Source organism: Cordyceps javanica, chromosome 1 (genome assembly GCF_051103115.1).
Source record: "Cordyceps javanica chromosome 1, complete sequence".
Taxonomy (NCBI): Eukaryota; Fungi; Ascomycota; class Sordariomycetes; order Hypocreales; family Cordycipitaceae; genus Cordyceps; species Cordyceps javanica.
The window spans coordinates 3,939,428-3,965,600 of NC_139295.1; the positions used below are offsets into that span (position 1 = coordinate 3,939,428).

Here is a 26,173-nt window from a genome sequence, read left to right on the forward strand (position 1 = left end):
AAACTCGCTACATTTACTATACATCTTTTGCGCCAGTCCTCGCCCACCCAAAACTTTGATCAATCATGTCTGAAATACTTTGTATCATTTTAGACCAAATAAAAACAAGCCAAGGCCGCAATAAAACAAATGTGCTTTCGCCATCCTAATGTTGCACTGCTCTTCACCTGATAGAGGCGCCAGATCTGTCCGTAAACATACGCGCTGCGATGTTCATAGATTGAAGTTCCTGGAACAAAAGCTTAGCTGCGTATGGGATGTGAATTTGGGCAATCTTGGTCTTGTTCTTGCAGGGTCTGCATTCAAAAGATTGTTTTGAAAGGTTTCTGTCAACAGTGTTAGTGGCGGCTTTGTATTTGATTAGATGAGAGGCTTACGCAATTGGAGTCATCAGGCCGCAAATTTCGCAAATATGCACTCTGAACGCATCAGAGACTTCAAACAAACGTTCCTTTAAGAATGCCGCCGCACCATGCGCAATCATACAATCACGTTCCATTTCACCGAAACGCAGCCCACCATCTCTTGCGCGACCTTCGACGGGTTGTCTCGTCATAATCTGCACAGGGCCTCGCGCACGAGCGTGAATTTTGTCGTCCACCATGTGGCGTAGGCGCTGGTAATAGGTAGGTCCGAAGAAAACCTGTGCACGGAGTTTCTTACCGGTGTGGCCGTTGTACATGATCTCGAAGCCGCGTGACTGATAGCCGTGCTTGCGTAGTAAGTCTGACACAGAGTCGACAGTAACATCAGTGAATGGAGTAGCATCGCCTTCCATGCCTTCCAGAGTCGAAACTTTACTTAGAAGACATTCAATCAAATGAGCAATCGTCATTCGAGAAGGAATAGCATGGGGATTGATGATGATATCAGGCGTGACACCTTCTCTCGTGAACGGCATGTCTTCCTGTCGGTATGTGACACCAATCGTTCCCTTTTGGCCATGTCGCGAAGCGAATTTGTCACCGATTTGGGGGATCTTGGTTGTGCGGACTCGAACCTTGACATATTTGACGTTGTCGGCGTTGACAGTAACAATGACCTGATCAACAATACCGTTCTCAGTACTACGCAGAGGTGTCGAGATATCACGGCGCTGGTGTGCTGTTGTTCGCGTGCCCAGATCTTGCGTCTCCGGGTCTATTGGTGCAGTTTTGCCGATGATTATATCTTCTCCAGAGACACGAACGCCAGGAGCGACGATCCCGTCCTCATCAAGCTTGTCATACGTACCATGTTTCATGCGCAGCGTGCTTTGGTGGAACGGCTTTTCGAAGATCTCCGTGTAGTTCAACCCAACCTTCTTCTCCTGATCGGAGTAAGAACGGAAGAACAAACTTCTGAAGAGGCCGCGATCGATGCTGCTTTGGTTCATGATGACGGAATCCTCCTGATTGTAACCAGAATAACACGCAATCGCGACGATGGCATTTTGGCCCGCAGGGAGTTCTCGGAACTTCAAGAACTCCATAGATCTAGTTGTCGCCAAGGGTTTCTGTGGATAGTATAGGATGTTGGCCATCGTATCCATACGGCGAGAGTAATTTGTTAAGAAGAAGCCCATGGCTTGTTTGCCCATCGCGGATTGATAGGTATTACGAGGAGACTAGATTTCTCGTCAGTTTTTGGATCGCTGGCGTGCAAAGGGAGTGTGGCGTACCTGATTGTGGTCTGGGAAAGGAATTATACTTGCGCAGATACCCAAGATCATGCTTGGATGTATTTCGCAGTGTGTGTACATGTGAGTCGTTGGGTTCGTCTTAGTCTTGAGGCGCTTGTTCAAGTCCTCGCCGTGATCGTCATCAACAGATAACCCCGCCTTTTGAAGTCTGTATAGCTCCAGATCCTCCGGGGTCATACATATCATTGATGTTTCTTCTTCTTCAGCATCCAGATACTCGATCGCGCCAGCCTTGATCAGACCTTCCCAACCCATCTTCATTTCTGGATCATCAGGTGGGTCCGCTTGCTCTTGCGCCAGCTTATTGACCAAATCCTTGGTTAGACCAAGCTGGCCCTTTTCAAGGCCGGTTTCTGGGTCGTTTTTCTGGTGCACGGTAAAAACGGGCCGCATGACCCGGCCAGCGTCAGAGAAGATCTTGAACTCTTGATCTCGAATTTCTCTGATGAGAGACACCTCATATTGCAGGTAGGACTTGCGACGGGTGTCGAATACCTGATCGACAAGGTGTTTGGGATCTTGGTGAACTCCAACCCAGGTACCGTTGACGAAAATCTTCGTAGCATGCGGGTATCTGAGTGGCTCGTACTCCTCAATGACCTCCATGCCTCGATTGATCATAAAATCGATGAGAGGCTCGGCTGGTGAACCAACGCTGACGTAACACATGAGGGACAGATTCTTTACAAGACCACAAGCCTGGCCCTCGGGGGTTTCAGCCGGGCAAACGAGACCCCAATGAGTATTGTGAAGCTGGCGAGGTTTTGCCAGTTTGCCATCTCTACCGATGGGGGTATTGGTACGTCGAAGATGGGACAGCGTTGAGGCAAAGGTGTATCGGTTCAGTACCTGAGAAACACCTGCAGTGGAACTCATGGCTTTTTTCTGGTCACCCCAGTTGCCTGTGGCAAGAGAGTACTTCAGGCCATTTGAAAGTGTGCCGGGCTTGATACCAACAGCCAGGTTGAAGTGACGGTTTCCCTCAACACAACGTCGAAGGTAGTTGGCAAGTTCTGAGTGCATTCGCCGCATAATACCACGGAAGAGTTTAGCAAGGAGAGGGCCTGCTAGATCGAGGCGCTTTTTACCAAAGTGATCTCTGTCGTCAGGCTCCCGACGTCCCAGAGCGCATTGGAGCAGTTTGTGAACCATGTATCCGATAAAGAAGGCTTTGCGCGTCTCACTACCAGCTTCCTGAGAGATGTGTGGCAGTGTTTCTTTTTGAAGAATATCGCGTGCTACGCGAATACGTTTGTCACGCCCTAGACCAGCTTGGTCACGGTTGCCACGTTTGCCAATAAAGTCGAGCGCGACTTCACGGTCCTGGACGCAAAAAGCTTCCTCGATACAAGGCCGAAGCATTTCGAGCATCTGAGAGTCTTTCCGGTCGTAGCAAATGTGGTTGAGAATATCCTCGTCGGAAACAACGCCAAGAGCCCTGAACACGATGGCAACGGGAAGGTCGGATTTAACAAACGGTAGTGTTGTATGGATGGTTTGGCCGAATCCACCACGAGCCGACTCGCCCTTCCCGTAGAGCTTGAGCATCATGCTGGAAATGAGGCGCGAGCCTTTCTCCAGAGCGCTTCTAATTTCAGCGGTATAGGTGTATGGGCTGGGCTGGGCCTTCTTGAAAACCTGCACGATATTGGCGGCAGAACGCTCCTGGGCAATGAGCACCTTTTCACTTCCGTTGATAACAAAATAACCACCTTGGTCGTATGGGCACTCGTTGACGAGGAATAGATTCTCATCATGCTCGCGGCTTAGGTGGCAAACTTTAGATTTGACCATAACCGGCATTTTCCCAACGAAGACCATATCCTTCCAGGCATCGGGTTTGTTGGCATTTTCGAGCTCAGGCGCATCTTCCGATTCCCAAGCCAGTCGCGTGGGTAGCTCACCAGTTCTGGCATATTCTGTCTGTTGGGCATCGTCGAGTTCATGCAGAGGAATTTCCGTTTCCACCGCAGCTTGCACTTTCTTGGTTATCTTTATGTAGACCGGCGCAGCGTATGTCAGATTTCGATCGCGGCACTCGTATGGTAAAAGCGAAGTCACAGTTCCATCAGTCTCGCTGATTGACGGTCTTGAAACCATAATGCTGCCAAACTCGATCTCATACCGGCGAACGCTAATCTTTCGGTCATCGCTGGAGGGCGGGTTGGGCTGATCAAGCGAAATTTTGGAGTACTCGCTGACGAGATCTTGGATTGTCGACTGGGTAAATTCATCGAATGAAGCAGTTTGCTGAGAGACGAGACCCTTGGATTCGAAGAAAGATGAGATGACGGTCCAGCAATCCTCTGGAGTAATGCCGGAATCTTCCTCCTCGTAGTTCTCATAATCGTATTCATCTTCATAGTCTGCCATGGTGGGCGGAGGTGACTGCCGTGGCGGCTATTTGGCTTATTTTGTGTGTTCAGACCTATCGAACATGCGACGGTAGGCTTGCACGATGACTCGCGTTCGTGATTGGGGATCGGAAGGCCGGAGCCGCTCAAGAGCTGCTAACGAAGGAGAAAGGGAGGCTGAACGGTCAGTTTGGACCAAGCGCCTATTACCCTAAGCGTGCATCTGAGCACAGCAGCTGAACGACGCTATACAAGCGACTATACCAGCATGGGTTCGCACAGATGCGCAGGACAAGGTTGGAGACTGGTGTCAGGTTTGATGCTGTGAGGCAAATGGTAGAAAGATCACCTGTAGGCTTTTGCCTCCACGCGTGCGAACGTGAAGCGGCACTATACGCTAGTCCGAAAAGAGCCTTTTATGCCCCTGACTAATCTTGACTGCCTCAATGGGCGCAACAGTAATCCGTACGACCAACGCACATCAAAACAAAAGCTTCACTAAGCGCCTCGGCACAGAGGCAGTCATTCTCGCGATGGCACTTTTATTCTATCCATATCTTTTTTTCTAAGTATTGTGTGTGTCTCGATATCCTGATCCAGGTAGCCTGGGCCCACAGAAGTGATTATCTTGGTAGTCTCTGACGAAGTCGGCCTGGATCACCTCGAAAGTCTCTAAAATGTTCGACGTTGGATCTTGCAATATCGATAATGTCCTGTCAATTTGTTTCCTCTTGGCTCCAGATATCCCATGGGATCAAAATCCCGTTGGAGTTGGCCTCTGCTACGCAGCTTGCTTTCCCTTTTGCCAGCTGGGTATATTTTTCTACAAATACTTTAATGGAGTTGAACAACATGTTTCGTGTCTATTCAATGCATCATTTCCGGTTTCAAAATTGACAAATGCCCCCCATTTCATCATCCATGGTCCATGTTTGCGCAAGTCCGCTGACAGGAACCGCATCGCTGGTCGACGATGCCGCTTCATTTTGCGTAATTGCAAACAGGTCGCTTTGGCCAGACGATCTCACTTGATGCTTCATGAATCTCTTTGTCCATTCCGCTATTGCAGGAGCGCCAGTTTCGTCTCTAGCTTGCTTGAGGAAAGGAATAAGAGCAGTCCCACCAGTGCCCTTTTGCAATCTGCCATCCCCTTTTCGTGATGCCACGGCGATGTTGTTGAGACCCCGCGCAGCTTCGGGGCTGCGGCTTCGGGCCCGGACTTCTCGTGACGGGTTAATGATGTATCTTGTGACAATCGCAATGTGCTTGTCACGGAATGCACTGAGCATAGCGAGGCAAGCATCATATGCTAGGCATAACTTCGTGTCATCGGTATTGCTCTCAACATAGGCGCGAATATTGGCCACACTCTCACAGTCATTGAGAAAGTCTGCATGACGTGCCGGCATATAACATCGCATCTCTTGAATGAAGTTGTTTCGTTTAACAGCGGCTTCTCCTGTTGACGAAGACTGCCCAGTAGGCAGATGCTTTACGCCGAGCACAATATCGAAAAACTGGATCAGACTGCTCTGGGCATTACTTCCTCCACTATACTGTCGGTACTCCTTGACACCAGAGCCGTCTTCATATATAACTCCGCGGGGCAGGCCTGCCTCACCCATGTTCTTGCTGCCTGCGAGATATGGGCGGATTCGATTGTAAAACACAGCCGGATCGCAGCTCTCATGCATACGCTGAAGAAGGCTTGTGAGATCTGTCAGACGCTCAGCAAATGCACATAGACAGTTTGTGACGAGGGCACTATCATTGTGTCTGGCTGCTTCCATGGCAGTAAGCCCCAAATCAAGCATAGGTGCACCACGAGCTTCAATAGCCACTGAGACCAAGTAGAACCAGGATTCATCCATGGAGCCCGTGAACGTGTTGAGGCTGGCCAGATTCTCCAAGTTGTCGATCTCCTCATTCATGAATAGTGGCTTAAAGTTCCAAAGACAGACGGCTGCATATGTTGCCACAGGCAGAATTTCAAGGCGATGAGATATTGTGAGTAGCGGGATAGAAACTTGTGGCGGAATGCGATCTGCGGGCGAGTCACCTGCCCAGATATAGCCGTGGGTCATGAAGCAAAGAAGTGAGTATGCGCGGCGCCACTCCGAATCGTGCTCGAGGCCGATTGTGTCAAGCACCGGTAGCCGGTCAATGACACTGCGAAGTCGGCGGCTAAGAATCAGCGCTGGTAGGTTTGCGGCAATGGCTTCCCACTTGTTGTAGTATGGATCAGGGAGGCGCGCCAGCGGCAGCTCCTTCGGCAAAAAACCATACGTGTTCGAAAGACCATAGTCATGCAGATTAGGGATCGAGGGTAGCATTTTGCGTGCGTTGCTAGTCGTAGGGTCGTGTATGACCAACAAACTGTTGTCGGGTATTGAGTGGTTTTAGCGCACCAACAAGAGCGTTTCAGGTCAGTTGCTGTGCATCCAACCCCCAAAGGAGCGATGGCAAGTTTCCTCTTATCTAAGCTTCGGCCATATACACAGCCAAATTCATTAGATACTCTGGTGGCGAGCTACCTTATGCAACGTTTTGGCAGTCTACAAAACAAGCGGCTCGGAGTGATTGCAAGGATGAAATGTAGAAATATTCTGGCGCCCCGGTTTAGCCGCACTTAGCCTCAAATCACTTTCGATTCTGGAAGCTAATAACCGTCGAGAAGCCCAGTGCGATAATTAACTACGGCCTGCTCCGTTATTCTCCGCCAAAAGCATATTGCGGTCCCGGTACCAGTAGCAGCTGGCAGCGACCCGCCCGTTGCTCTCACGTCAATCAACCAAATTGGCTTCCCAGCAATATTGCTGTCCATATTGTTTGCAGGCTCATGATTTTTGCCCCCCCTCACTCTTTACCACGAGAGTTGATCTTCCTGGCTGCTGTAGTCTCCGGCCGATCTACCTTGTTGCACGACCGGACGAGCTGACGGAGCGCCAGGATTGGTCATGCCGCCACGCAGCCATGTGCGCAATGCTATCCGTACAATTGCCATGTTTGGCACCATAAGATACTCCCGCCCAGTCTTTATAAATTTGCTACTGAGGTGGTCTTCGATAAGTGAACTAGCTGTTAATAGTCGTTGGAGCAAGCGCTCTAAAACAGCCGACGGCACTACCTCTTGTACCTGATGATCGCAAGCTTGCCTGTTTTGATGTGTCGACTTACCCGGGTCCAAGTATTCTTCGTTTATGAAAATTCTGATTGAACCAAGCTGTCGCGCGACTGAATGCCGCATGGAGGGCCGCTAGAATGCCTGGCTTCGCTCTTGCGCAGAGCGAAGGCCGAGGGGAAGAACTTTTTTTCCTTATCGCAGTTCTCTTGAATAAACAAAAATTGCCGTACTTTCCTTGATTGCAAAGCTGGGCCCTGTGATGATGAAATCTCAAGCAGCAACGGGACCTTCCCTACTGGTCTTCGGAAAGGTACATGCCACTTGCAATCTGTTCACCAACTGGCGGGGTTCAGTCGCAACAACGACTTCTTCTTTTTTTTCATCTGTCTCTCCTCTATGAGATGTGTCTCAAAATCGTGACAGAATGCAGCGGTGTCCCGAAATACTTCTACGAAGATCTGCACTCGTTTCCCGCTGGGAGAATTCTCAGTAAAGTAAGAGAAGCAGCCCAGTGTACCAATCAGCGGCAGCCATGGCCGCATATGAGCTGAGCGTTGAGCTGTTTACCGTGGAATTTTTGACTCGCTGTGGAATTTGGTTGACAAAAGATGCCTCTATACTTAACTGTCACGATGTTATTTGCTTGGGACCTCTGAACGGACAAGTCCAACGAGCCACGTGTGCGTATTTGGCAGAGTTCTGCGGCAGGCGCTGGCACCAGGATTACACTTTGGTGAGCGTCTCACGCGAGCTAGCCTGGTGTGCTCGATTGTGTATTGTACATGTCTCCGCGACTGTTTACTGCGTCTGTGCTTCTATGACGCGAAACGATAAAGTAAAGCCGATATTACAGGAGCGGAACTGGTGCGAATAGGCCAAGTCATCGTATCAGGGCAGCTACGACAGCAAATGTGTCTGGCTCACATTTACCGTTTTGTGGCTCTCTCGTTCACATTTTCTGTAGTCACAAGCATAGACATTCAGCAAAACATTGGTGCTATCATTGTGAGTTGCTCGGTAATATGATTGGGCCTACCGTCACTGGCTCCCGTGGCCGCCAGAATGAAAGCGCATTGTATTCAACCAAGATACAACACTAGATCCTTTGTTCGAGATGAATTACGTCGGGTATGGAAGTTTACGTTGTATTGAAGAACAGACAATATGTGCGCCTCAAGATCAAAGTCACGGTTTGGTGCTCAATCCAAGCCAGCAACTTGCATGATACCGTATCCCAGAGTCACCACCACAACAAGTGTGAGTATACTACTGGGAATACCACGACTGATGAAGTGCTTGACCTGGAGGTAACGTTGACCTGTAGCGTCTTCCTTCATGATAGCGGCTGTAGAAATAATTAGTTGCGTGTCGCATTCATCATGTGTGGTAAGAACCTACTCATATTAGGGAAACCACTGGTCGGCAGGCCCATGGCAGCACTACACATCAGCACGCCGCCCATGACCAGAAGGTTGGGGTGCGGCTGGTTCATGGCCGCACCAACATCGTGAACAAGAGGGAGGAAAATGAGCGCCGCAACTGTATGGCTGATGAACGTCGCAATAACTAGAATCAGCGATGAAAAGACGACGAGGACGCCATAGACACCCATGCCCTGAACCTCATCGGATACAACCTCAGCCAAGGTGTGTAAGAGACCAGATGACCGGACAGCTTTTCCAAGGGACAGGCCGCCGGCCGCAAGTATTATGATAGTCCAAGGGAAGTTGTTAAAGTCCTCCTTTGTGAGAATTCCCATGCCAAAGAAGACCACGATTGGAATGATGGCAATTACTCCCATGTCTCCAAAGATGTCCTCCATCTGGTGGCTTGCACACCAGAGGGCAATGGTAATGACGGTCACGATGCTGACGAACCATTGGACGGCAGTAAATTTCTCTTTGAGTGGTCGTACAGGTTGGATAGACGTGCCTTGGCTAGTTTTGAAGGTGGCCAAGAGCAGCATCCAAATGGCAATAATCGAGACGGTTCCGACAGGGATGACGATAAAAAACCATTGCAACCATGTCGGTGCTGGCTGCATGATACCCATTGCCACAACATTTTGCGGAGACGCAATGGGCGATAGCATGCCGCCAATGTTAGAAGCCAACGCAATTCCCATGATGACGGCCTTCGACATGGGTGAGTCAGAGGGTAGAGTGCGCAGCATGGGGTCGATGAGGGAATAGCACAGCACAGGGGCGGCGACATTGCTGATGAGCATCGATGCAAAGGCCGCAACAAGCATGTTGGCTATCAACACGACACGTGGGTTAGTGCCAGCCTTACTGAGAATCAGAGTGGCCAACTTCTTGTCAATGGTACATTTAGAGAGGGCAGCGGCAACAGTGAAGCCGCCAAGCAAGAGCATGATGACCGGGCTCCACATGGAGGCAAAAATGGCTGCCGTAGCATCCTTGGCGTTGAGGCGATGATGGTCCTCGCCCTGTTCATCACGAACAACTTTGAGTATGACAGATAGGAAGGGGATCAAAAGCGCCGTAGCAAAGAGCGGAAGTGTCTCTGTTGCCCACAAGAGGCTCACATAAACCAGCATGGCGAGGCAGTTTTGCTGCTCAGGGTGGTTCAGGATGGGAATAAAGAGCAAGGTTAAGAAAGCCGTAGTAGACAGTAGAAGTGTGAGTATGGATGAGTTGACTATCCATGCTGGTACCCTCAGCCGACCAAAGGGCGTGGTGATATTGGTCATCGGTATCGTCTTGTCGTCGTCCCCTTGTAGTCGCTTTGCCTGATTCGAATCCGGGCCGAGAAGCAGCGATCCGAGTCGCGCAGCCTCCCCTCGTCGCTCAATACCGATAAGGTCACGCCAGACGGTATTGCGCTCCCAAACAACATGCTCACGGAGATGCGAGCGCAGTTCCTTTTTCGCCATAGCATCGTCGCCGCCAGTGACAATGGTCGAATATGCTGATTCCATCTCCGCAATGTAGTCCTCAATGTGCTTCTTGGTTTCTTCATTAAATGGGTATGCAGTGTCCACATTGGATTTGATATAGGTGATACGAAGCTCTTTGTCCATGATTTTGTCGAATTTCTTGAGAACCTTGCTGAAACCGGTGCGGTTGAGTTGCACGTATGATTTGAGCTCGCAGAGAGATACGTAGAGACCGATGATACGCTTTTTCAGCATGATAGTTGATGGAAATAATGCCGAGGCAAAGACTGTGCTCGTCTCACCGTAGTCATCGAATGTAGTGCTATGTCGACGTGTAGACGGGGCGCGACCAAGCTCAGATGAGGGGCCAGACTTCATAGGTGGCGGTGCAAAGTTGGGCACAGTGCTGCGACGGCCTTGGCCCCTGGCGTGAGTGAGCGCCGCGCTTTCATCCTCCTCTTCACTGGCCGTCTCGTCACCTGCGTCGTCGTCGGATGTTTGGTCGGTGACACTTGTAGTGCGGGCATAGTGGCCACTGCGGTCGATACGGTTTGTATCATTGGATCGGCGACGAAAGGTAGTAGATGACTCTAGAGCTGGCTGCTCGGCGACGTCACGCAAGAGCTGAGAGACCTCATCGTGCAGCTCACCTTCCTTGGCGACATAGAAGGAACATATCTTTTCCAACTCTATACCGAGAGCCTTGGAGAATACGTCCTCGGGTTCGTCGGTAGAGATGAGGGGCCGCGATTCATGGTCGCCAGAGCGAGCTTGGGCAGCATTCTTTTCAAGGTTGTATATGCTACAGAGGACAGTTAGCTTCAGCCATGGAATTCGGCGAAGGACAGACTCGCAGCTTCTTGAGGTTACTGTAGGCAATGTAGTGGCTGCTCCAGTCCGGAACAGCGTTAAACTGGATGCTATGGGAGAACTTCATCTCGTCCTGGGCCTCTAGCCAGAGGCGCTTCGTCTCACACTGCTCGCGGCGGAGCTGTTCTCGTGGGTCCTGAAGGGGCTTATTGAGATAATCGAGAAGCTCGATAGCGTCGAAGTTGGTCGTCGATTGGGACAGTATCCCTCCTCGCTCGGGGCGGCTGCGAGAGCGTCGTCCAGTTACGTGGCTGCGGTATGGTAGTAAAGGGCCGGCGGCGACGGTGCGAGAAACGGAGGAGGGATGCTCTGGAGAAGACGGGTCCTGAATGGTTGCGCCTTGAGCTGAGGTCGGGGGGGGGGGGATGCGTCGTGACCTTGAAGGGCTGGCGTAAAGACGTTTTAGTGCTTCTCGTTACGGCCAATGTCAGGAATGGACGGGCAAAGACTCGGTTGCTTAAGGCGAGGTAAGTATGTACTAAGCAGAGCAAGCTTGTGGGAGGCCTGAGGGGGTAGCGAAAGGTAAGCAGATGGCAGGATCTGGTAGGCGTGCAAGCGTGGTAGGCTGGTTACAGTGGGTATCGCAAATTGTGGCTATTTTAGGTACGTTTCTCACCTACGGAGTACAAGGGGGGGGGTCCTGACATTCTGTCCGATCAACTTAAAGGCCACGGGGTAAATAAGTAGCTTTTTATAACACTAAGCTACGACTACATGTGCCATACACCCACATGTAGGGCTAGAATCAGGAATGGCCAACTGAAGCTACAATTTATGGTGAAATGGTAAGGTAATAAATATGTCAGTGGAAAAAGTCAATTGCAACCCAGAAACGCCTCTCCTGTGCAAGTGATCTGTACGGAGTACGGAGTACTCCGTAGCTATGGTAAGTAAGTAGCCTTTAAGTAGGTAGGTACCGAAGGTACTAATACACAGCTTGACAAGCACAACGCCGCTCAAGGCTTACTTCGCAGGGCTGTCTTCATCTCCGGACTGCATTGCCCGAAAGACGTATATGACGTGTAAAGTAGGTTTGCTGGAGCGTGCCCTCGAAGATTCTCACATTACTGTATACTGAAGTTTCAGAGACTTCTGCGTCACTTCTGGCTACTGTAACCGCCAGTCACTCACTGCTGATGTCGCAATCCCAAGGCGCACCAACAAGTGACCACGAAAGATATATATGACGTGTAACTTGAAGCAATTCAGCATGGAGGGACGACTCGCGATAGTCAACTACGAGGCCTGGGTGCGTTCCCAGGAACAGTAACGCAAAGCTTTTACAATCTCTAGGATATGAGAATACACACAACATCCAAATCAACCATTTCATGCACACCCCTCCCCCCGGCCTCCAACACTCGCGAGAGAGAGGTGATTATACAATGTATATCGAATGCCAGCTTATGTTGACAGCATTTGTGACAATGCGTTGATCCTGTATGATTCACTCCTCTCCACAAGCTCATCGTGACGTCCCTTTTCCACAACCTGGCCGCCTTCTACCACGAAGATGACGTCAGCTTTCCGCACTGTGTGCAGTCTGTGTGTAATAGCGATCACTGTGATGCCCTTGGCTGCCTTCTCCAGACCCTCTTGTAGCGCTCGCTCACTCTCGGCATCAAGCGCGCTGGTGCTCTCGTCTAGGAGTAGAAGTTTGGGCTTGCGGACTAACGCACGCGCAATGGCCAGGCGCTGACGCTGACCACCAGATAGGCGCGATCCATTAGGGCCACATTCCGTACCGTAACCATCAGGTAGCGCTGTAATTGTGTCGTGGATATTGGCCAAGCGGCATGCCTCCTCAACCTCGGCATCAGTGGGCTCGCTACCAGGGCGTGCACCCATAGTGATGTTAAATTTGATGGTACCCTCGAACAGAGCGCAGTCCTGCGGCACAACGGCGATGTCGTCACGGAACTCGGCCCCGTCCTTGGCGCAAATGTCCACTCCATCGATCTCGATCACGCCGGCAGAAGGACGATACATTCTTTGAACTAGTGACATGATGGTGGACTTGCCTGCGCCAGATGGGCCGACGAGACCACAAAACTGACCTGCATTGATGGTGAATGACATCCCCTTTAAGATCTGAATATTGACCCTAGAGGGGTACGCAAAGGCAACGTTTTTGAATGTGATTGTGGAGCCTTGATTCGGACCAGACGGCTTTCGTGGAGGCTGTGCATCAGCCTCGACGTCCGTATCCCCTTTCTCACGAGGTAGTGAAGTTGCGGAATCAAGGTCAATCAGATTCAAGATACGAGAGGCGGCGGCACGAGCACGCGAGATTTCTGGCGCAAGACTGAACATCTGGCCCCAAAGCTGTGCGCTGACGAGCATCGCCATCAGTATGATGAGAAATTGTGTCTGAGTGTTCTCACCCTTGATGATACGGGTAGAACCCCACCAGTATGCGAAGGCATAAATAAGGTTGCAGGTGCTGTTTGCCATGGCGAGCCAAAAATTGGTCCAGAGGCTAAACATTGTGATTTCCTTTTGCGGTGCGTACAATGCACGACGGTATGTTCCCAAAATCTCGTCCTCAATGGAAAGCGAAGAAATCGTCTTGAATGAGTTGATGGCTTCTACAGTGATGCCAATGGCTGACGAGAACGCGCTGGCATGCTTACGCTCAAATTGGGAGAGTGAGCGCACCTGCATGACTCCAGAACCGAGTAGCAGTGGCACAGTCACAAGACATACAACAGCGATCTTCCAAGCAATAATATGCGACATGATGATAGCGACAAGAAAATTGACCATGATAGAGAACATTGTGCCGAGAATAGAACCACTGAAACCACCCACAGCAGCCGTGTCAGCCGTGATGACGGACAACAGAGATGCGGGTGTGCGGCCGCTGGCCTGGTGCCAGTCCATATCCTGCTGATACAGAGAGCGGAACGTGAGTATTCGTATACGGTAGAGGAGCTTTTCGGCGACGTAACCGAAGCCAGACCAACTCGCCGAATTGGCGAGCAGCTCGACCACGGCAAGCATGAAGAAAAGGCCACCGAAGAAGCGACCCGCCCACCTGATGTGGCTTGTGGTGTTGCAGGGACTGACATTGCCAATGGTATTGCCAAAAATCAGACCGGAAGCGGAAAAAGTGAGACCAACAATGGTGCCGGCAAACATAGCAATGAGGAGCCAGTGGAAGTTGGGTCGAATAAGCTTCAACATTCTCCAAATGACTGTGCTGGCGGACTTGTTGGCATCAAGGTCATTCTGTACTGCCGAAACCTCTTCGTCGCCTTGCGTGGTTTGAACGTTGGTATTGGCAATCTCACCATGGGCCTTGACAGGCTCATCATCCTTCGCGATGGAATCGTGGCCAGGAACGTCGGTTTCTACATCGCCGCGCGCAGTACTAGCCAGCGAGGCGCTATCGTCGTGCCTCTCTGCCTCAATATTCTGGAGACGAACCATGCTTGCGTAGTTGCCGTCCAGAGCCATGAGATCGCTGTGCGTACCTTGTTCAATGATCTCGCCATTGCTCATGACAATGATGTTATCGGCATTTTTTATGGTAGATAGTCGGTGTGCAATGGCAATCAGCGTGCGATCTTGAGCAATGGACTCGACAGCCGCCTGGATGCGTCGCTCACTGGCAGAATCCAAAGAAGAGGTCGCCTCATCAAGTATTAAGATTCTAGGGTCGCGTATCAGAGCACGAGCAAGAGCAATTCGCTGTCTCTGCCCACCACTAACGAGCTTGCCGCCGATGCCAACATCAGTACCGTATCCGCGTTCAAGTGTTTCGATAAAGGACGTGGCGTCAGCGAGTTTGGCTGCTTCACGGACCATATCCACCAGCTCAACTACATCGGCACCCAATTCTTGCGCTGCTATATTCAGATCAACTCCTTCACGGAGATCCGCAGCAAGCCGCGCCAAGATGGGGCTGTCGATAATGGCCTGGAACTTTTGGTGGCGCTCCCAAGGCGAGTTAAGCACACCAAGAGCAATGTTTTCAAGGATAGAGCGGCTGAGAAGCGAGGGTTCTTGCTGTACAAGGCTCATGAAACTGCGGAGACTCTTCACATTAAGATCTTGAAGATTACGGCCATCAAGTGTCACAGCCCCTTCGACAGGATCATACAGACGCGTAGTCAAACCCGCAACGGTAGATTTTCCACTTCCGGATAGACCTACAAGCGCTGTATACTTGCCGGAAGGACAATCGAAGGAAACCTTCTTCAGGACTGGCCGTTCGGGCCGAGAGGCATAGGCGAAAGTGACACCATCGAATTTGATACTGCCAGCAGTATTAAGGGGAAGCTTTTCGCCCTTATCGGAACCAGAGTCAATGGAAATAGGCGCCTCGATATCCTGTCGAACCTTGCGGAATGTCGCAGCAGCGGCACCGAGCATTGGGAGATAGGGAGCGATTGACCCAAGGATGATACAAGCATCTACGAGCAAAAAAATAACAACGTAGATGTCACCGACACTGGTACCGTTTCTGGACCCGACGGCATCTGCAATCTGACGACTGCCCTGCCAAAAGGCAAGCGCATTGGCAGAGTAGGCAATGAAATAGAGCATACCTGCCTGCAGCGCAGCTGCGAATGCCTTTTTGATACCCTCACTGCGCGCAAGGCCCATACAAGCGGCAAATCTGGCTTCAAGGCGAGGACCAGCACTGAAAGCCTGCACGACAGCGATGTGGGATAGGGTTTCTTGCGCGACAGAGGAAGCTGACGCAATTGCGTTAGACATAGCAGTGGTAAACTTTTGTGTGAAGTAGCTGCCCACCACGGACAACAGAAGGAAAGCTGGGATGAGCGAAATCAACATGCCAGCCAGCTTCGCATCCTTCGCAAAGCCCACAGCGTAGGCAGTAACGAAAAAGGACGTGCAGGCAATGCATATGCCGACCTTTTCGGAAGTTCCGGACTGAATGGTCTGCATGTCTGCGTTGAGGCGAGACGACAACTCGCCAGCTGGACGCTTGTCGTAAAAAGCGGCGTCCTGACGCAATATAGAGCGGAAGTATGCATCACGGATACGAGCTTCGAGGCGGCGTGAGAAGATGGCCCAACAGACGAGGTAGGCGTAAATCAGTGTGAAGCTGGCGATGCCAATGTAAAGAAGTTTGAGAACTTTTTCGTTGACTGAGTGCTGCAGCTCGTCGGGAGATGCCTTTAGAAGCTCGGCGCGATCTTTGGCATCGCAAGTACCTTGGTTGAGATCGTCGACAAGTTGGCCGAAGAAGATTCCCATGAGAGGGATTGGGACACCAGCAGCGGCGGATATGACTAGGCCGCCAACAAGGAGGATATAGTCCTTCCATGTCGGGTTCGCGTAAACTAAAAGCTCGAAGTATGTGAAAAACTGCGTCGGGATGTTAGTAACCTGAGCCCTCCACCAGATTTGTATCACTGTGCGTACATACAGCTTCCTTTCTGGTTGGTATTGGCTCAATAGATGCCACCGCGGGTTCTTGCCCGTCGGGGCCCTGTGAAGGCTCAGCTGAAGTTGCAGACGAGTCTTTCGCTGATGGGAGTGGTGCAGTAGCAGTAGTAGCATCGGTAGTTGGCGCGATTTCGCAGTTTTGGGGCAGCGCTTCACTACTCTCATCAGCGGGTGCGCCGTGGCCTTGGCTTCTGGCGTGGTCTGGCGCGGGAGACGGCAATCTCTCCGCGGAGGTGTTGGTAATAGGGCCGGCTGCCATGGCTGAGCCGATCCGATACAATTGTTGGACGGACAATTTCAAGAAGAAGCCACAGCCATGATCAGGATGATACTCTCAAGAAGATTAATGGCAAGAGTTTGACGCCGTGACAACTGCAGGCTACCAGGGAGATGCTGGGTGGGCAGGATTGTAATCGATTAACAAGGGCTTGGCGAAGGACGATGGCCGAAATGAACGAGGAAGATGGAAATAAGAAGCAGCTGTTCTGCTGGCTCATTCGGGACTCTCACAGGTATTCGGCCGGGAGAAGGAGGAGAGGAGAGTGACAATGCTACGAATATGTTATCTGATCCACTAGCGTAGTGAAAGGCGAGGAGACTTGACTTCTAAGCATGAAGGATTGCAAGAAACTAGAACCGAGAGGAGTTAGGCAGACTCTCTGTACCAGTATTGGTAGGTAATCACGTACCCTGCATCGGGTAGGGGACAGCTACCTGTGCCTAAGTATCTACTAGTACCAGTATGCTGGGGTGCAGGGACACAGCATACGGCTATAAGCAATGGCGAGGGCTATCCCTGTAAGGCAAGCCACTTCAAAGTATCTGGTTCCCCCGAGAGAAGTATTTTGGAGGCTTCAGCATGTATCTGCCATTTTCCCTTTTTCAAACGTCGTAAATGCACACCCTCTTCCACATGCCTCCACCGTGCCTAAAAGTGCGTAGAGTGCAAGTATCTGTACATCCGAGTGGGGCAGGAGGAGGAATAGCATGCAGAAAGATGGCGTCGGAGGCCTGCTTGAGCAAAGAAAGGGGGTCGGTGGGTTGGTGTGGAGATGAAGGGCATCATGGGATATTGGAGAGTGGTAGAGGCAGACAAAGAGAGGCAGAGAGGTTGAGGGGCAGAGGGGCAGAGAAGCAGAGAGGCAAAGAGGTGGTTGAACTGAAGCACCAGCTAGCTGTTTGCTGATTGATTGGCAGCTTGGCAACGAGGTGTGCTCCACAACTAACTACCCAGTCAAAGTATGTAGACTACGTACTGGTACTACGGCCCCCCTTTTAATATTCTCTCACCCACACTCAAGTTTTGTTTTGCTCTGATCGAGAAGTGGCACCATTGAAATTGGGGTTCTACTGATAAATACAGGACTGGCATGGTTGTAATGATGTTACTCAGTAACAACCACCTACCAAGTAGTTGAGTAAGACAGTGAGTTATAGAAGTAGTTTGTCGCGGAGTACGTAGTACCGGTACGTGATTGCGAGCCCCTTGTGGCCTGCCAGTGGGGCTTCAACGGATCAGATAATTTTCAAGTTGGTCAAGGCACGTGGCTGCTGCTGATATACTTGCCCCCAAGTGGCGTAAAATGGCTCATTCTTCGGGTTATCAGATTATTTCGAGTCAGCATGTGTGAGCCCTCAACAAAGCCATGTTAAAAGCGCCCATGGACTGGCAACTCCTGGTTGGCGGGCATGCTTGGCGGGAAGCGTCACCGGGGAGGCAGCCAGGAAAAGTCTAAGTACTCAGAGGGGCAGAGACCGTTTGGCAACTACTAATAAAAAGTACATGAGTGAGGTAACTAGGTACCGAATTATCTGATCGAAATTTTCCTGGCGCGCGCCCTTTGTGCGCCCGCAGCGGGTCAGCTGCATCCAAGTCGCACCACAACGAGACAGGATCCTAATACTCCGTACCGGTACTGAGCAGTGAGAATACATGTGCCGCGAGATGGTGAGAGGTGAGTCGGAAATACGAAACTTGTGCCCTCCCCAAATTTGCTTCGGCATTGCCGCACAAAAAGCTCCTCGAGCAAACGAAAGAAGTTGGGCCGAGGCTAGTGCCGGTCGCCACGGATCAGATAAGGGGCGGCTCCCGTAATCGGCGCTCGCAGCGGCCGCCCTTGCCAAGTTTCGCGTATTCTGTCCATGAATCCCACCAATCTTGGTGATGGTACATTCAACTCGCTAATAAGAAATATTGCCGTACTGTAGTCGACCTTCTAAAACCACACTCTGCTTGACGTAAGTAGAGTCTGGAGGGGCAACGCATGCAGCTCTATATTGACCTAAAGCCCTTCCCCTCCGTAGTGCACATCTATAGCTGTCCTTGTTTATGACGCGCTATCGCAGCTATGCAATAATCAAACCCTGCTTTCTATTTCCTCACCTCCGTATTTTCCCTCCCCATGGCTGTTCCCTCCGCGATTCGTACATCCCACTGCCTAGCTATCAGCTTCAGCTTCTTTGCTTCGGCTGCGAAGTGTACCATCATCTCCCCCAAAGCCACAATAACTCCTGCATTATTCCCATTTCTTCGTCACATCAACCATCTCTCCCCAATCTTCCCCACCAAACGCCAAACATTCCCCGCTCCACACCGAAGCCAGCCGCTTAATTACTCTGTCCACCATTCTTCCTCTTGCCCGTACCAATACCGCACATTTACCTTTGCCTCTCGACAGGCAGCTCAATTATTGAGACCATCAAGAAAAATGGTACCCATTTCATCAGAGTCTGCGCCAGTGCGCGTATTCATCGCCGGTGGCAGCTATGCTGGTCTCTCTGCTGCCCTCAACCTGCTGGACCTGGCCTCGGGTTCAAATCCTCGAATGTCTGGCCAGGCTTATCCCCACGTACTCAACTTTGAGAAGATCGACGTCGAAATCACCATCGCTGATGAGCGAGACGGGTTCTGTAAGTACTTCGCAGGGGATATTCTATGAGTACAAATCTGATATGGCTAGATCATCTCATTGGCTCCCCGCTTGCTCTCGCCGACTCCGATTACACCAAAAAAGCCTGGGTCAAGTTCCAGGACATCCCCGGCCTGCAACATCCCAACGTAAGAGTCGTCATTGGCTCTGTTACCGCCGTCGATTGCACCTCAAAAACTGTCACGACTCTCGACGCCGTAACAAAGGTCGCAACCGAGCACACCTACGACTTTTTTGTGGCTGCATCTGGCCTTCGCCGCGTGTGGCCGGTGGTGCCGCAGTCGCTCTCCCGCAAGCAGTACTTGGTCGAGGCCGCCGAACATATCCACGCTGTAAGCAACGCCCAGCACGGTGTCGTTGTCGTCGGCGGCGGCGCTGTCGGAATCGAGATGGCTGCCGAGCTCAAGGTTGTTCATCCACATGTTGATGTTACACTCGTGCACTCGCGCGATAAACTGCTCTCGTCTGAGGCACTCTCCGACGAGTGTAAAGATGTTGCGCTGGCGCTGCTGCGCGAGAGCGGCGTAAATGTGCTGATGAACCATCGTCTGAGCAAGTCCAGCCGTATGGATACGATGGACGGCAGTACCAAATACGAGATTGAGTTTGCGAATGGCCACAAGATGGCGGCCAGTGAGATCATCATGGCGGTGTCGCAACCAGTTTCAACAGCCACTTATATGCCCACCACCGCCCTTGATGAGAATAATCTGGTTAAAATCAATCCAAAGTACGTTGTATGCCTCGAATGAAATAATTCCAAATTGTGATACTGACACACGAGTAAAGTCTCACAGTTGCTGAGGGAACTCCAAATGCTGACTACCATTTCTGTGCTGGCGATGCCGCGAGATGGAGCGGTATCAAGCGCTGTGGGGGTGCCATGCACGGGGGTCACTATGTCGCCCACAATATTCACCAGACTATTTTACGCGACCATGTGCCTGGCGGCCATGAAGCCAAGTATAGTGAGCTTACGGAGTTTCCGGCTGTCATTGGTCTTGCTGTCGGCAAGAAGGCTGTAGCTTCTAGCCCTGATGGTGGCACCGTCTCGGGCGAAGATGTCATGCAAGCCTACTTCCGTAACGATCTCGGTTTTGACAGTAGGTTCTCTTCAGTGCTCGATTTATTCTCCCTGTCAACTAACATTACTAGTTTGCTGGGAATACATGCAGCTCGGCGGAAAAAAAGAGACTGTGGTCGAGGCGTGAATAGTCGCTGATAATTGGGTTGTCTGACGTCGATGTTGTCAGTCGCGGCGTTGGCGTGCTTTTGGTTTTAGACTTGATCCGGGCACTAAAAGTGTAACAGCAATAAAAAATGTACGCATTCAGTATGGCTCAACAAAAACGTGAAAATGAAACACACTTTGCGGAGTAAGCTGTCTGCTCTTAACTTACCTCGGTGTACAGGTTTCAATTTAGGCCCTTATCTGGATCGATGGTTTTCACTTTGGCCTTGCGCCAAGATAATGCGGCGCGTGAAGGCATTTGCCTAAACAGCCGTCGCCATGATAGACTAGAACTCCAACAATCCGCGTATGCGTATTGAACTACACCTCTACTAGATCCGGAGTGGTAGCTACGACTGGACGGCAGGTGAGATTGCCATATATCTTGGCCCAATTGTGGCAATCTGTCTCGCGTAAGTGGTAAGGGAAGACGCCCTGCCGGAGCGAGCCACCAACGGAGTATTGACTTACTACCACCGTCGCTGCTGGCGAAGATGGACTGAATGGGCGACAACGATAGCAAGATAAACAAATCCATAAAACAAGCTGATGGCAGACTGAGCTGATACCACAGTCAAAGGCAAACAAACTCCTTAACATAAAGATAGAGCCAAGTTGGTCGTGGGTTTCGGTACGGTTACAGGTCTCGAGGGCTGTGATGAGCAGACCAAAATCATGACGGGCCCGTTGTGGCTACCGGTCTGAAGGTTGAAGATCACGATGACAAAAAGGCAAGCATCAGGAACCTGCGTTAAAGGTCTTTCATTATGAAACGCACTAGCTAGTGAGATACGCAGTATGGGCTCAAAACCAAGAGTCAACTTTCCATCAAGAGTTGCTTGCGGTTGATACTCTACTTATCGGTGACTTTATCAGGGTGATAGTACCCGTTACCAGGCCACTTTTGTTGCCTGGAGTACGCACGCCATGGCTCCGGGCTTGCAGCCTGTAAAGATTGAAACGGTGGCTATAGCCTGATCTTGTTGCACTCAAACACCTCATTGTTGCTCTGGAGACTTCCGGTACTTCGTTATGTGTGAGCCGAAGCAACGAGCCTCCGCACTCAAGAGCCAGCAGGACCCACGGCAAAAAAATCGAAGGCATCAAAGATAGACAAAGTGGGCACGGCCAGACAATAAGCTTTAACAACAGGAACAGGAATTGCCCTGGCGCAAACCCACATCTCAAGCGGTCAGCGAGGGTGCTGGGAAAATTTTTCTTATCAGATCACGCCTTGTAGTGGAGTGGCACTATAAGACCTAGGGCAACACTAATCCGTACTTAGCCGAACCATACTTACATCCTACTGAGTAATGTACTAACGCCACAATGTACATCAGAGAGAGCTGTGGGGTGTACAGATAAGTAGTGGTGGTTTCAATAAAGTTATCAGATCTACAAGGCCTCGGCCGAGGCTCGGGGCTGACCAAAAGCATCTCCATGCAGAGCCGAATTTTCGTACATAATAGTACAGAGCTGCACTTGGACTCAATATAAGTATGGAGGGCAAGAAAAGCTACCTTTGCAATTGCATCTAAACATGTGAGCTACTCGTCGGGTCGAGAGATTCAGCTTGATGGGCCGGGACCAGCCCCCCTTTTTCAGCCTTTGTAGAAATGGGTTCAGAACACCTCGCTGCGTCCCTCTTTCCTCAACATCGGCCGACCTACGGTTCTGCAAAGGACCGGTACTTGTAATAAATTTACGGACGCCCGTAATGCCGCAATCACCTTGGACCAGACTGTGGAGGGTAGCGGAGGGGGCGTGTAAGTAACCCTATAGTCCACCCCTGCCGAAGCCGTTCTCCAACAGCTAGCCGTTAGTGCAGCGCTGATAGTTGCCCCTGCGGCATAGACCTGCCTTTTGTCATCCTTGTAACCGAACACGGGAAAACCAGCTTGCTCGGGATTGGCAGGCTTTTATTAGCTGCAGACATGATATCATCTTGTAGTGGCGTGCGTGTCAACGAAGTTCTCCAAGTGGCGGCCAAACACCTTGCTCTTCTTTACAACCACGACTCAAACGTCAATCCCGCAATACTTCCGGTTTTGTTGCAAGTCGACACCTAAGAGCACAATGGCAAGCATCATCGACCTCACTGCTCTCGCGCCGACCGACCCTGTCATCAAGCTGCCGCACCCATACCTCACCGAGTACACCGTCAAGCGCACCGACGATAACGTCTTCCAGTTATGTCTCAAAGAAGGTTCTTCGATGCAGCCACTTCCGTTTGAACTGCATTCATCTCAGATACGCTTCTCTGTTCCTGCCGATCTCAAATCGAGCGAGCTGCCTGCATCTGCCAACAACAGCCCCTGGGCACGCGCTCGGCGCTCTCCGTTCTCGATTGTCCGCTGGGATGGTGCTAGCAATGCACCGACACTTGCGCAAGCGTGGTTGCTTGTCTATGTGTTCTTCACTGTGAGGCCCGGTATGGAAATGGTCCGACTCCAACTCAATGGTAATGGCGCCAATTTGCTCTCGAAACAGCTACAGGATGTGCTCCTCGGAATTGAACATCCGAAGCCAACCAAAGCTTCTGCTACGCCTGAGATCGCTAGCACAGAGACGGCCAGCACGGTAGTTGTCTTGCGCAGCACCTTTTGGCAGGGTGCTGGATCGCCATTTGGCCCTCGGCCCGTGTGGTGCCCGACAGAGTCGCCTTCGTCGCTGCCAACGTCGAACCCTCTTTCATCATATCCTATTACGCCCCTGCAACATACCATCAGCGTCATTTCGGCCGGCGACCCTGAGGACCCGGGCCGTTATCAGCAGTCGTGGCACCCAATTCGACCTGCGAAGCCGGCGCCAGGCGCGGTGATCTACAGTCGCTGGATACCGCACCTCAAAGAGACCTTTTCTATGGTGTCGCTCGATTACACTGATGCCGAACATCTGCGACTTTTCCACGAGTGGCAAAATGACCCTCGTGTTTCCCAAGGCTGGAATGAAACGGGCACACTCGAGCAGCACCGCGAATACCTGCGCAAAATTCACGAAGACCCTCACCAAGTTGCCGTGCTCGCCAAGTGGGACGACACCTATTTCGCCTACTTCGAAGTGTACTGGGCCAAGGTTTGTGATTAGATGCCCTGTGTAGTCGAACATCTGGCTAAAATCATCACAGGAAGATCGTCTCGGGGGCTACAATGATGCTGATGACTTCGACCGTGGCCGTCACTCTCTCGTTGGCGACGTTCGCTTTCGAGGACCTCACCGTGTTACGGCCTGGTGGAGTAGTCTGATGCACTACATCTTCCTTGACGACCCCCGTACCATGTGGGTGGTAGGCGAGCCCAAGGAATCAAACTCTATTCCCGTCATGTATGATCTCATTCACGGCTTCGGCCTCGACAAGTTTGTCGACTTTCCACACAAGCGCAGCATCTTTGTACGCTGCCCGCGTGGCCGCTTCTTCCAACTGTGTCCCTTGGGCGAGCAGGAGAAAGCAGTTGGCGGTACAAAAATTGGTCTTGTGCCAAAACTGTAGATTGGAATAGTCACTTACTTAGGTTCTACTGGCGAAGGGGGTACTTATCTGGACGACAACAATATGTAGTCGAACAGCCATTTGGACAATTGAGAATCAATGAATAATTGAGAATAATTCAATTGCATTATATATGTAGTCCAGATCTCGATCTTTCAAATAAACTTTTAATTTTATTTTGCGAAAATGCCACCAATGAATCCGTCTTGGACGAAACCGCCTGTAGCGCCAAATCTTCGATTTACAACTTGGCAACACTCGTCTCTTTGCGGAGCAGCTCGTCACCTACCTTGGCCATTTCAAACTTCTTCACTTTACCGCTCCCCGTCAGCGGTACATCGGCAGGAACGCCACCTTCACCGAGCCAGAATAGGTGTGCAGGTGACTTGTGTCCACCAAGGCGCTTGCGCACCCAGTCACGTAGCTCCTGGTCCGAGGGCTTGGTTGCTGTTGTGGCCAGCTCAAGAAATGCACCGACGACCTCTCCGTAGTGCTTGCTCTTGAGACCCACGACGATAGCGCGAGAAACGGAAGGGTGTGCCATAAGTCGCTCCTCTATCTCCAGGGGATATATGTTCTCGCCGCCGCGAATGATTATATCCTTAAAGCGGCCGGTGATGGTGCAGTAGCCGTGCTCATCAAAAACAGCCTCATCGCCAGTATGAAGCCACAGAACTCCGCTCGAGTCGCGCAGCATTACTTCGTTGGTTTTGGCCGAGTTGTTCCAGTAGCCAGCTTGAAGCTGATATCCTCCCATGCACAGCTCGCCACGCACGCCAACAGGCACAATGTTTCCATCTCGATCAACTATTTTGGCATGTGCATGTGGCATGAGCGTGCCGACCGTTGTCAGACGCGTGTCAATACTGTCGTCTGTGAAGGCGTTGAAGCACGTAGGGCTGGCTTCTGTCAAACCATAACTGGATGTAAACTCGATCATCCCGAACTTTTCAACAAGGAGTTCCATGAGATATCGCGGAACCGGTGCCCCCGCAATGATACCGGTGCGGAGCCTTTCACAACTGAAATCGGGTGGAAACTCAGCCTGGAAAAGCGAATCAAACATAGCAGGCACACCATGAACAGCAGTGCAGGACTCCTCCGAAATGGCTCGCAGAGTGGCAGAAATGTCGAAAACCTCGGCAGGGTAAACTATTTTACCACCATGTGTGACGATTGCGAGTAGCCCGAGTACCAGGCCGAAGCAATGAAAGAGCGGTGGAGGGCAACATAGAACATCGGCCGATGTGAGGCGCATCCTATCGCCAATGAAACGAGAGTTATTGACTAGGTTGCTGAAACAATCAATTAGTTTTTTTCCCTTGATATTTCCCATTGTTTCGAGAGATTATGCGTACTGGTGTGTCAGCATGGCAGCTTTTGGGAGGCCAGTAGTACCGCTGGTAAATTGCAGATTGACTACTTGATGTGGGCTCACACGCCTCATGGCCTCGTAGAGCCTATTATGGTCTTTTCGTGCGGCGGATTTGATCAAATCGGCATACGTAGTATAGCCTTTCGACTCACCCCGTAGCATGATAACAACGGGGCCACGGTCCAAGTTTTCCAGGTCGCCTAGAAGGCGTGTGTTGTCCATGCGCCCGATTTTGCGTGTGGTAAAGACGATTTTGCATTCCGAGAACTGGATACCGTACATTGCCTCAGTCGGCGTGTATGTATTGTTGAGAATAACGAGAATAGCTCCAATTTTGGCCGCGGCGAAGAATACGGCGGCGTACTGTTCACAATTGCCAGCCATGATGCCTACTCGATCGCCAACACCAATACCCATGTCAAGTAGCGACTGCGCCAGCCATGAGGACTGCTGGTTCAACTCATTGTAGGTCCAGCGCGCACCCGTCCACGGAATAACGAGACATTCGCGAGTACCGTGCTGGTAAGTTTGCAATTCGAGAAGTTCGCCCAATGTTAAGTCAACCAGAGGAGGGTCGAGCGGCCCATGAAGCAGCGAGAGTTTTTCTGTCTCCGGAGGCACCTCTGGCCGGATCGCTTTTGTCGGTATAGATGACATTTTGAACCAATAGTGATGAATCACAGCACCTGGAGCGTAGTTTACCGGACAAGTCGCGAACAATGTCGGCGACGAGGGCACTAGTATAAGGTTGTGAGTTCGCTTTTACTAACGAATGTGATGAGGGAAAAAGCTATACTA

General features: G+C 51.1%; 6 protein-coding genes across 6 annotated transcripts; 2 read left to right on the top strand and 4 right to left on the bottom strand.

The window, feature by feature from the left end:
* Nucleotides 1–163: 163 nt before the first annotated feature.
* V2A60_001188 (DNA-directed RNA polymerase II subunit RPB2) lies at nt 164–4,054 on the bottom strand (the record flags this gene model as incomplete). The annotated part of the gene is made up of 3 exons (XM_083252550.1): nt 164–326; nt 378–1,606; nt 1,661–4,054. The coding sequence occupies 3 exons, from the start codon at nt 4,052–4,054 to the stop codon at nt 164–166; spliced, it is 3,786 nt and encodes a 1,261-aa protein (XP_083108676.1).
* Nucleotides 4,055–4,922: 868 nt separating this feature from the next.
* On the bottom strand, nt 4,923–6,368 carry V2A60_001189 (indoleamine 2,3-dioxygenase; the record flags this gene model as incomplete). The annotated part of the gene is made up of 1 exon (XM_083252551.1): nt 4,923–6,368. The coding sequence occupies one exon, from the start codon at nt 6,366–6,368 to the stop codon at nt 4,923–4,925; it is 1,446 nt and encodes a 481-aa protein (XP_083108677.1).
* A 1,990-nt stretch (nt 6,369–8,358) lies between these two features.
* V2A60_001190 (P-loop containing nucleoside triphosphate hydrolase protein) lies at nt 8,359–16,608 on the bottom strand (the record flags this gene model as incomplete). The annotated part of the gene is made up of 5 exons (XM_083252552.1): nt 8,359–8,504; nt 8,558–10,860; nt 10,913–11,237; nt 12,380–16,268; nt 16,330–16,608. The coding sequence occupies 5 exons, from the start codon at nt 16,606–16,608 to the stop codon at nt 8,359–8,361; spliced, it is 6,942 nt and encodes a 2,313-aa protein (XP_083108678.1).
* Nucleotides 16,609–19,057: 2,449 nt separating this feature from the next.
* V2A60_001191 (uncharacterized protein) lies at nt 19,058–20,490 on the top strand (the record flags this gene model as incomplete). The annotated part of the gene is made up of 4 exons (XM_083252553.1): nt 19,058–19,259; nt 19,310–20,009; nt 20,069–20,382; nt 20,435–20,490. 4 exons carry the CDS (start codon nt 19,058–19,060, stop codon nt 20,488–20,490), a joined length of 1,272 nt encoding a protein of 423 aa, XP_083108679.1.
* Nucleotides 20,491–22,586: 2,096 nt separating this feature from the next.
* On the top strand, nt 22,587–24,000 carry V2A60_001192 (acyl-CoA N-acyltransferase; the record flags this gene model as incomplete). Its single annotated transcript, XM_083252554.1, has 2 exons — nt 22,587–23,585; nt 23,638–24,000. The coding sequence occupies 2 exons, from the start codon at nt 22,587–22,589 to the stop codon at nt 23,998–24,000; spliced, it is 1,362 nt and encodes a 453-aa protein (XP_083108680.1).
* Nucleotides 24,001–24,241: 241 nt separating this feature from the next.
* Nucleotides 24,242–26,032, bottom strand: V2A60_001193 (uncharacterized protein; the record flags this gene model as incomplete). Its single annotated transcript, XM_083252555.1, has 2 exons — nt 24,242–25,295; nt 25,359–26,032. 2 exons carry the CDS (start codon nt 26,030–26,032, stop codon nt 24,242–24,244), a joined length of 1,728 nt encoding a protein of 575 aa, XP_083108681.1.
* Nucleotides 26,033–26,173: the final 141 nt, after the last annotated feature.